General features: G+C 56.4%; 3 protein-coding genes across 3 annotated transcripts; 1 reads left to right on the top strand and 2 right to left on the bottom strand.

The window, feature by feature from the left end:
• Position 1: 1 nt before the first annotated feature.
• Positions 2–3,372, top strand: UBE4B (ubiquitin conjugation factor E4 B). The gene is made up of 2 exons (XM_005853684.1): positions 2–1,588; positions 1,697–3,372. The coding sequence occupies exons 1-2, from the start codon at positions 23–25 to the stop codon at positions 3,170–3,172; spliced, it is 3,042 nt and encodes a 1,013-aa protein (XP_005853746.1). The 5' UTR covers positions 2–22; the 3' UTR covers positions 3,173–3,372.
• A 338-nt stretch (positions 3,373–3,710) lies between these two features.
• NGA_0492300 (uncharacterized protein) lies at positions 3,711–5,410 on the bottom strand. Its single transcript, XM_005853682.1, has 2 exons — positions 4,429–5,410; positions 3,711–4,148 (listed from the first exon to the last, which is right to left on the bottom strand). Exon 1 carries the CDS (start codon positions 5,392–5,394, stop codon positions 4,429–4,431), a length of 966 nt encoding a protein of 321 aa, XP_005853744.1. The 5' UTR covers positions 5,395–5,410; the 3' UTR covers positions 3,711–4,148.
• A 3,479-nt stretch (positions 5,411–8,889) lies between these two features.
• Positions 8,890–9,662, bottom strand: NGA_0492400 (dna mismatch repair-like protein; the record flags this gene model as incomplete). The annotated part of the gene is made up of 4 exons (XM_005853683.1): positions 8,890–8,901; positions 9,074–9,176; positions 9,287–9,448; positions 9,655–9,662. The coding sequence occupies 4 exons, from the start codon at positions 9,660–9,662 to the stop codon at positions 8,890–8,892; spliced, it is 285 nt and encodes a 94-aa protein (XP_005853745.1).
• Positions 9,663–9,699: the final 37 nt, after the last annotated feature.

Below are 9,699 nucleotides of genomic sequence, written 5' to 3'. Positions count from 1 at the left end.
CCCCCCCCCCTGTCCCCGGCCCATGCCCAGGAGCGCCCAAGTCGAAAGCCGAACCGACCCCCCCGCCATGGAGATGGCCACCCCCAGCCACAGCCAGCAAGACGCCCCTCCTCCCGTCCCTGCGCCGCCGGTGGCCAAGATGAAGGCCTCGGACCTGGGTACCCACCGCCTGATCCAACGCGTGCTGCAGGTGACGGCCGACCTGGGGGACCCTCAGGGGGGCGGCCTCGTCCACGTGGCCCTTCCCACGGAGGTGGAGGCAGAGGGGGGCGTCGCCCTCTTTACCCTGGCCTCGGTCTCGGAAGTCATTTGCACCCGGTTGAGCGCCCATTCGGATGGGGTGGGAGGGGAAGGCTCGGGGGCGTCACTGGGGGGGTTTATGTACCTGGCTGCGAGCTACGCGCGTCTGGAGGAGGAGAGCCGCTCCCGGCGGCCGGGGGTGACGGAGGAAGCCTTGAAAGAGGTGCGGGAAGAGGTGCTGAATTTCAGCGTCACAGCCGTTTCGGAGCCGGACGTGTTCGGCCTTTCCTCCGAGGAGGTGAAGGCGCAGCTGGTGCGCGGCCTGGTGACCATGGCCCAAGACCCCGCCGCCCTCGTCCTGCCCCTCCCCTTCCTCAGGCAGGTGCTGGCACGCATGGAGGAGGCGGAGATTCCGCGTGTCTTTGCCCCCGTCCTCTCCGACCTCCTGATTCCCCTCACCCGCGCCGCCCGCCTCAGCGACCCGGGCGCCGGGCCCCACGCCCTTGCCCTTCTCCTCCTCCTCAAGCTCCACAAGGCCCTCCCCCTCGCCCTCGTCCAAGGGGTCGCCAACTTCCTCCTCCCCGCCGCCGGGGTGCCCATGCCCGCCTACAACCCGCGCATGCCCCTCCTGCAGGGGCCCGTCCGCCTCCAGCGAAACGGTCGCGCCCACGAATCCTTCACCACCCTGGGGGTCCTTTTCCGCCTGGGCTTCCCCGCCACCGACCCGGAGGTCTACAACCAGTTCGAGAACTTGCAGCGGCGGAGCAAGGCGGAGGTGACGGGGAAATTAAACGGCTTGCGGCAGCAATTGAGGGCCCATCAGGCCGCCCTGACAGACCTGGTGACCGCCCTCTTGAAAGCCGGAGGCCCCTGCCGGAGCCAGACGGTGCTCTGGATCGCCCAGGCCCTGGCCCTGAACCTTGAGGCGGAGAAAAGTCGGCCGAACGAGGGGATCAAGTCCTCGGACACCTTCCTCGTCAACGTGGGCGCAGTCCTCCTGGGGATGGCGGGGAACTTTGTGGGGGAGGAGAAAAAGCGGGCGGGGATCGACGACGGCTTCGTGCGGGACCTGGCAGGGAACGCAGGCGCCTACCCGGAGGACCTGACGCGGTTGAACCCCGGGCCCGAGGGAGAGGGGGCGAAGGAGGGAGGGGGCGGGGGTGAGTACAATTTCTTGACGCAATGTTTCTTCCTGACCGGGCGGGCGCTGCACCTGGGGCTCGTGGCTTGTGTGGGGAAACATATGTCCGAGGAGCGCTGGTTGGGGCACTTGCGGCGACAGATGGAGGCAGGGGTGGAGGGGGCGGAGGAACGGTTTAATATGGTGCTGCAGCGCTACTTTGCACAGGTGCGAGGGCAGTGACCATAAGGCGGGCGGCGGGGGCGGGGTCAATGGATGAGATGGATGACACGGATTCTCTTTCCTTCCCCCGCTTTCCCTTTCCCTTCCCCCCAGGAAATTTCCCTTTTGGAGCCCGACCTCCTCGACAAGGCCATGGTCTTCGTGGGCGGGGCCGCCGCCTGGTTCTCCTCCCAGGCTTTCGACGCCGCAGCCACGCCCGATCTGGCCGCAGCCTTGGCCTTTTGCAGCCGATGCCCGGAGCATCTCTTGGAGGACCTCCTCGTCCTGGTCAAATTCGTGGGACGGGCGCACCCGCAGAGCCTCCTGACGGCGCCGCTGGCGCCTTTTTTTGATTTGTGCATCCAGGCGTTGACCCGGCCCCAGCTCGTGCACTCCCCCCATTTGCGCGCCAAAATCGGCGATTTGCTCTACTTGGTCTTCCTCCCCCCCGAGGAGCGGCTCGACCACTCGAGCACCTCCGCCGCCGCCACCCGAGGCCACAGCGTCTACACCTCCTTCCTCCTCAACAACCCCTTGGCCCAGGCATCCCTCGCGCCCGCCCTCCTCCTCCTTTATGGGGACGTGGAGCACACGGGCTTCTATGACAAGCTCGAGCATCGCTTCCACATCGCTGCCGTCTTGAAGTTCCTCTGGAGATCTCCCGAACACCGGCGGACCTTCCGAAGGATCTCCTCCGACACCTCTCAATTCACCTCCTTCGCCAACGGCTTGATGAACGAAACCAACGCTCTGGTTGCCTCCGTGATGGAGAAACTCCCCGAGATCCGATCCGTTCAGCTCCAGATGAAAGACAGCCCGGCGTGGGCCGCCATGCCGGAAGAGAGTCGGAACGAAATCATGGAGCGGCACAACGACAACGAGCGCAGTGTCTCGTCCTCCTTGCTCCTCTGCAACGAGACCATCCACATGCTCATGTACCTGACCAGTGACGAGGCAGTCCGCAAGCCCTTCCTCGCTCCCGCCCTCTCCCCCCGCCTGGCCAACACCCTGCTTTCGATCGTAGACAAGCTGGTGGGGACGAAAGGGTTGGAGATCAAGGTGGAAAACCCCGACGCTTTGAATTTCAAACCCAAGGAGATGCTCCGGGAGGTGGCCCTGACCATCCTCCATTTCGCCGGGGAGCCTGCCTTCCACACCGCCCTCTCCGAGTCGGGCTACTACCACGAAGGGATGCTTGGCAAAGTCCAGCAGACCATGAAACGGGTGGGGGGCATGAGCGAGACGCAGCTTGAGGCATGCACGGCCCTGGAAACCGCCGTGGCCTCGGCGGCCGAAAAGGCAGAGGCGGAGGATTTGGGCGTGGAGGTGCCGGACGAATTTCTGGACCCCTTGCTCTGCACGTTGATGAAAGACCCCGTGCGGCTGCCCACATCCGGCTACGCGATGGAACGGGCGGCGATCGAACAACATTTGTTGAACCAACCTACGGACCCGTTCAACCGTCAGCCGTTGAGTCTAACGGATCTGGAGCCGTTACCAGAATTGAAGGCGAAGATTGAGACATGGGTAGAGGAGCAGCGATTGTCAAAAAGGAAAGAGAAGGAGGAGAAAGAGGCGCATGGTGTTTGAGATGATAACAGGATTGAGCCTATACTTGGAGTCTGGGTGACGCGTTTCGCAGACGAGGAAGTAGGAGGGGCTGCTCTGGAGTAGACGGATGAGAGGACTTGCGATGGGCGATTTCACGCACCATGGCGACACGGCCTTCCCTCTAGAGTGACGAAGTACATTGGAAAAAAAGAAGTAAGCAAGATAGGGTAGCACGCCGGCCCAAGAGGTGGACAACGGGTGCGCGAGATTGAGGTTGCAGATTCGCTTCGAACCATCGAACCTTTATGTTCGTGCGTTGTTGAAAGCTTTCGCATGCCCTATATTACCCGTTTGTTCTATCGCGTAGACCGCCTGCAAGATTCACCTTCACTCTCCCTAGAGACATTCCTCCGCTAGGGTGGCTGATCGGCTCCACACACCCCTTCCCTCCCTCCCTTATTACCCCTCTTCCTTGCCTGCGTCGTCCAGCCCTTTGGAGCGTTTCGATGGCGGCTCGCGCGTCGGTGATACTGCGCCGCTTGGGCCTTCCCCCACCTTCCTCGTGGCTCCCTCCGCCCCTCCCTCCGCCCCTCCCTCCGCCCCTCCCTCCGCCCCTCCCTCGTTCCTTCCCTCCTGTCCTAGTTCGCGTTGGAATCTAGTCTTCGCCGCCCACAGACCTAGCGCAGGGGCCTGCACAAAGTACACCTCGTCCTCCTCCTCCTTCCTCCCTTCGCTTCCCTCCTCCCTTTTCTTTTGGACACGATTGACACCCGCCGTCATCGTCTGCGGATCGAATTCTCGGATCGCTTCTCGATAGTCCCGCCACGCGTACCCCACTCCCTCCACCTCCTCCTTCGTTAATCCACCCTGGCTCGGGTCGGTGGCGTACGTTATTTTGAAACGGTTTTCGCTGGAACCGTGCACAAGGTGGGCGATGGCGGAGAGGCTGCCCCGGAGCTCGTCGTTGCCGTCCAGGAAGGCCATCAGCTCGGGAGTAGTGCGGTACCCGTATTTCCTTGAGAGAAAGAAACGGAAACAGTACAGGGGGGCATGGGAAAAATTGAGTCAGATTTTGATCCAGATAAATTTTGTATTCCGAAAAAGGGAGTAACATCGAGCAGAAGGTGTCCTGCCCCGGCGGTGGAAAATAGAGCAACGAGGCCAATACCATCCCCAGCTTGGCCGTTTCGCATCAGGGTACTAGAGACTACACGCAATGCCACTTGACGCTAGCTCTGGCGGTCCTTCCCTCCACGAGCCCTCGAGACGCCTTTTACGGCCCCCGGCCACCGCACTCACCGTATGAGGGCGTCGATGGCTTCGTCTTCGCCAAATTTTCTCACGCCAGGAGCCAGCACCAGGAGCTCCCCGCCGTCCTCAATCAACATCCGGGTACGATAAATGGCCTTGTTACCTAACCAGGTGGATTGAAACTCCTCCTTGTCCAAGAATGCCACCACTTTCCTGACCGGTTTCTCCAAGAGCGTAAAATTTACCTGAATGGAGAGGGCGGCGGCTTTGAAAAAGCATTCCGCATCGTCCCCGATGTACAGGCCACGGGTTCGGAGGACTCGAGGGTCCTCGGCGGAAGGCCCGATGACGGTGAGGATGTATATCAGCGGATAGACCCCGGCCAGAAATTGTTCCGAGGCGTGGTTCAGGACGCGCCGCAAGGGATTGTCAGCCACGCCCATCATCCTCTCCATACCGTATACGGCCCCAATGAAATGGCTTAAATTAATGGCTTCCGCCCCGCCAATTCCCACAAATAGGTTTTTGTTGTAGTTCGCCATGCCGAGGACCTCATGGGGCACCACTTGCCCGATAGAGAGGATGAGATCATGCCCTCCTTCGACCATCAGTTTGTTCAGTTGCGCCGGCCACGGTTGGTCCAACTTGCCATCGCTCGCGGCCCGCACCATGTCTGCAGGTACATGCCCGATGGTGATGACGTCGTTGCGCCAGTCATGAATGCGGAAGAGGCTTTCAGGCACCGCGCCGAACATGCGCTCACGCTGGTGGCCTGATACGGGATCATGCGTCCCCAAAGCAGGAAGGATGTCTTTTAGTGCCTCGCCATAATACTCATAGGTGTGCTGCGTCAATAGTCCTGCTTTGGAGTTAAATCGTGTAAAATCTGGAGGCACGACAAGAACCTTTTTTTTCTCGCCGAGTCTATCAAATACACTGCGGACAGCTGTGCGTAAATCATTATCAGCCAAAGCCTCCGTGGTGCTGCCCCATTCGTAGTACAGGACCATGCGCTGCGCTCTGTAGAAGAGGTACGTGTCGCGATTGTTTTATGAGGCAAATAACTGAGAAGCGGAGCGGCACGAGACCAATGACGGGGCACGACGTAGATAGAGAACAAGTGCGAACTTCAACCATTTGAGGCTAACCTCCCCCCATCCCTTACAGTCCAAAGCATTTATTTGTCCAATGCAGCCGTGCCCGCGTGTCAAGGCCATGGATAGCGCGATAGATACTGACAAATGGCTGAACCCTGTACACATTCTCTAAGCTTTGATTTTATACCACAAGAGGCGTAGAATCCTGGCGAAATGTAAAATAGACAGGCAGTGTGAGGGAGAATTTCTGAATCGAAACATACCACATCACATAGCTTTGGCAAAAGAAAAGGATCGATTTATAACAGCCTAATGTTTAAGCCGTTTTACAGGTAAAATGAAATTTACAACTATCAAGCTATTTGCGAAGCTTGGACGTGATCGAATTTTTGTTGCCCTCTTCATAGTGATGGGCTGTTCGGCTCTGAGACATTTGTAGAGGTAAAACCGGTTCTACATTTCAATTGCATGTCATAAAATGGCGTAAAAGTTTCAAGTTCTTGTCATCCCTCAGCGATACAAAGATGCTGACTGCTTAATAGTTTACAAAAAGCACCGATGAGCTTGGACATCAGCATTTCTCTTTCAAAATTCATCTTTATCATTTATTGTCTGCTCATCTTCCGTCGCAGCCATACCCCATAAGAGTTCTCTCCACAATTTGACGTTGTTCAGGTATAAATAAGGATCCCCCCCTTTATACTCCTGATACACGTACGGTCTCACCGCTAGGTGCGTCGAGTTTCCTTCCCAGTTACCTTCGCATCGCCATTCTCCCACTTTTGCCGCTTCAATCTGCGTGCCTTCACCCCATTCATTGTAACTTGTGATGGAAATGGCGTCAGGCCTGGCTTCACGCGCTGCCTCGAGCATGCGATCCATGTAGTCCAAGCCCTCCCTTGGCTTCGTGTTGTGCTTATTCCACGGCCGAATCTTCTCGTCATCATATCCCGGGCCCACACTCAAAACGGACAAAAAAAGCCTCTTTCCTACTTGCTTCTCCCCTCCCTTCCCTCCTAGTTCCCCTTGCCGACGACAAAAGGCTGCCATGTCATCCCAGTTTGCAAGGGTTGACCCGAACGAGAAGGAGACAGAAGCGAAGTAAGTGTACATTCCGTCGAAGCCACCGTCGACAAGCGCCTGGCCATGATCTCTTTCGAGCCATAATCCTATGAATAAGCCGTCTAAAGGCGTATCTCGCACAGACTCCTTGCCCCAGGGCTGTAGTAACAAGGCCCACTCCTCGGGAGGGATATGATAGGAATCGTACACGTAAAAGATAGGCAGGAAAGCAGAAAAGTGAGCGTAATGCTCATAAATGTAGGCCAAATCGTCTTTTATGGTGCTGATCGTTCGTCCAGGATAGGGCTCTAAGTGCATGGTAATATACAGGTCACCTCTTCCCTTTTCTTGCCGCACTTCTTCCGCGGCCGCCAGGACAATAGGCAAGGCATCGTCAGTATTCACACCCTGCGAGTCCGCTGCCGTCGGTGATGGTCGTCCCCACCAGGACAAAGCCACCAAGGTGATTCCTGCATCATGCATCTCCCGAAATTGATGACGGAGTACATGCGGGTCTCGACTGCTGTACAAGCCACGCGCGGGGAAAAACGGTGCATGTATGTCGCCCAATTCAGGATTGTGGTGCTTGTTTATCATGGCTTCAAATTTTTCATTGGTTGAGGATGTCCAATGAGGCAGAACAGAATGGTCCCAATGCAAATATCTTCCGTTATCATGTGCAGGGACCCCATACCACAGGTAGAAGAAAGCGGTGATGGAGCGCCGAAGCAATGCTCTGCAACTTTCCGTCGAAACATGGGAGGAGCTTACAGGAAGGTCAAGAAGCAGCATAAATAATGCCTGAATCACCAGAATCCCTGGAAAGCAATGCATGCTGTTGGTCCTGCACGGGAGAGGGCAAGAAACCGCATAGTTTGAACGAGAATTTGAAGACGTCGCAGATTTCGAATCGCCGTTACCGGCCGTTGCCCTTGTCGATTGACAAAGTATCCTGGCTTCTCGCAAGCTCCTAAATTTGCTTTTTTCCAGCTGCTTGATTGTAGAGATGTTATTCTTATGTCCCACAACATCTAATTGCAAGGGTATGATCTGACTAGTAATCGAAATGACCTCGATTTCGACTTGATTGTCTTACGTACCACTCGTTTTCCCCCGCTGTTGACCAGCATGGAAGCGAGAGATGCAAGGAATGCTACATGCCAGACAGATATATTACAACCAGTTCAGCCCTTTCAAGTGCTCAATGATGTGTTGACTGCGGTACACCTTACTTCCAAACTACCCATCAAATGACTTCCTCTTAGCTTTAAAATCCGTGTGTGTGAGACAGGCAGCGTCCACCGTCACGTAAGTATGGCACTACTTAAAAGGTATGGCCGATGGGGAGCCATGAGTGTTTCCTCGAATTGGAGTGTCATCGATGAAAACTTGTCATGTGTTTCGCTGATGTAAATGGTGGGTAAATATCAACGCGCGTAGTCCGTTTGTGGGCACGACTGCTGGTTTACAACTGCCGTTCCCCGCCCTGCTTAGATGTGCTGGTCATTTTGAGCACACAATGGGCGCTCTATTTGCTAACCATCCACGATACTTAATTGAATCATCAAGAATTCATAAACAGTTTCATCTCCGCTAAGGAGGGCTCTTGATCAAGCAAGACCCGATACGAAGAAGTCAATTAAGGTTGTATTATATGAAAATAAAAAGATACCTGGTGCCAAAATTGTACCATCCTCATAGTCAGCCTGATCATTCAAATTTTCGTTCTCGTGTTATTACGTGTCTGTTTCATTTGTGTTGCTTTTGAAAAGACTGATACGCGGCCTATATCACAAGATGGTACATCGCGGTACCCTCTCCGATTTCCAGCACCTTCTCCCTCAACACCGCTCGAAAACCCTATAAAGTTGCTCCAAGGCTGCGATTTGAACCACCACTTGTGCTTCCGCTCCCGCTACTTCGCGCGGAGGTAGAAAGACAGCACGGAAGGCGGGGAACAGGACGTGTTGCAGCAGGTACTCATATTTCTTGGGGACGGGCCCCGTTTCTCCTTCCATTTTCTCCATCTCCTTTTCTACTCGCTTTGTGCTCCCGCCTCTCAACCCTTTCCCACCTTCAACCCCAAGAATCACTACCTCTTCCTCGTCCCTTTCCTCCGCCTTTCCTCTCTCCTCCTCCACCCCCTCTTCGTAATGAACAGACAAATCGCTGTAGAACAAACCAAGCTCCGTGGCCACACCCTCGAAGCAGGGCTGCTCCTCCTCCCAGTCCACCTCGGTGGCAAGTCGAAGAAGGAAAAGAGGAAGGGCCGCAGGGGACGGGGTATAGGAAGGGAGGAGATCGGGGAGGGAGATGAGAGCCCCGTGCCCCTCGTCCGCCGCGGTGTCAAAGCCGATCCTGAAATATTCATCGAGCATGCCGGCCCGGGCGACTAAGACCTGGCACGCCCTTGCGGCAAGCTTGAGGGGAAATGAGAAGGAGCCGGATGAGGAGAGAGAAGGAGGCAACGAGGATCAGATGAGGAGGATCGGTGCGTATAGAAGGAGGGCGGGGAGAGAGCGGGGCGTACCTCGTCCTTGGAGCCGTAGCCCTCCTTCCACTCCATCTCGGGCAGGTCGAGGGCGACACGAAGAGCGGAGCGGAGGGGCACAGGATTGCTGGCCAGAGAAAGGCTGCGCCAGGGGTGTGAAAGAGGAGGGAAAAACAGGACATGAGGTGGTGAAAAAGGAGGCAAGGGATGAGAGTAAAGCCGGGCCCACAGGCAGACAGAAGGGGCACAGACCGTGGCATGCAGGCAAAGCGGCGGACGGCCAGCTGGTAGAAAAGTTCCTTGCAAAGCTCGACATGGCGGACAAGGAGTAGCTTGGTGTCGTGTTGAATCAGAGAGAAGACGTCGTCCACCACGCCCACGAAGATGTGTTTCTTGAGGATGGCCGTCATGCCCCTATGGGAAGGAAGTGAAGGGTAGGAGGGACAAGGATTAAAAAATGAGCAGCGAAGGGGTTGTAGACATGGGCAAAGAAAGAATGCATTCGCACCAAAGGGCTGCGACAAGAACGCCATCACAGAGAAAAGATGATAAGGCGCCAGTCACACCACCTTTCCCCCAGCCCCTCTCCCGCCCTCCCTCCCTCCCTCGTACTGGTGCACCCGGTCATGGATATCCGCCAGAAGCGCCCGCACGCTCAGGTACTG

This window comes from Nannochloropsis gaditana (assembly GCF_000240725.1).
Source record: "Nannochloropsis gaditana CCMP526 unplaced genomic scaffold scaffold782, whole genome shotgun sequence".
In the NCBI taxonomy this organism is placed as follows: domain Eukaryota; class Eustigmatophyceae; order Eustigmatales; family Monodopsidaceae; genus Microchloropsis; species Microchloropsis gaditana.
This window is presented reverse-complemented; position numbering and strand designations above follow the sequence as displayed.

Excerpts from the sequence above, each read along its gene's own strand:
- UBE4B (XM_005853684.1), top strand. The coding sequence starts at position 23 with ATGCCCAGGAGCGCCCAAGTCGAAAGCCGAACCGACCCCCCCGCCATG. Across the intron at positions 1,589-1,696 it reads TGCAGCGCTACTTTGCACAG|GAAATTTCCCTTTTGGAGCC; the intron begins GTGCGAGGGCAG and ends CCTTCCCCCCAG.
- NGA_0492300 (XM_005853682.1), bottom strand. The coding sequence starts at position 5,394 with ATGGTCCTGTACTACGAATGGGGCAGCACCACGGAGGCTTTGGCTGAT.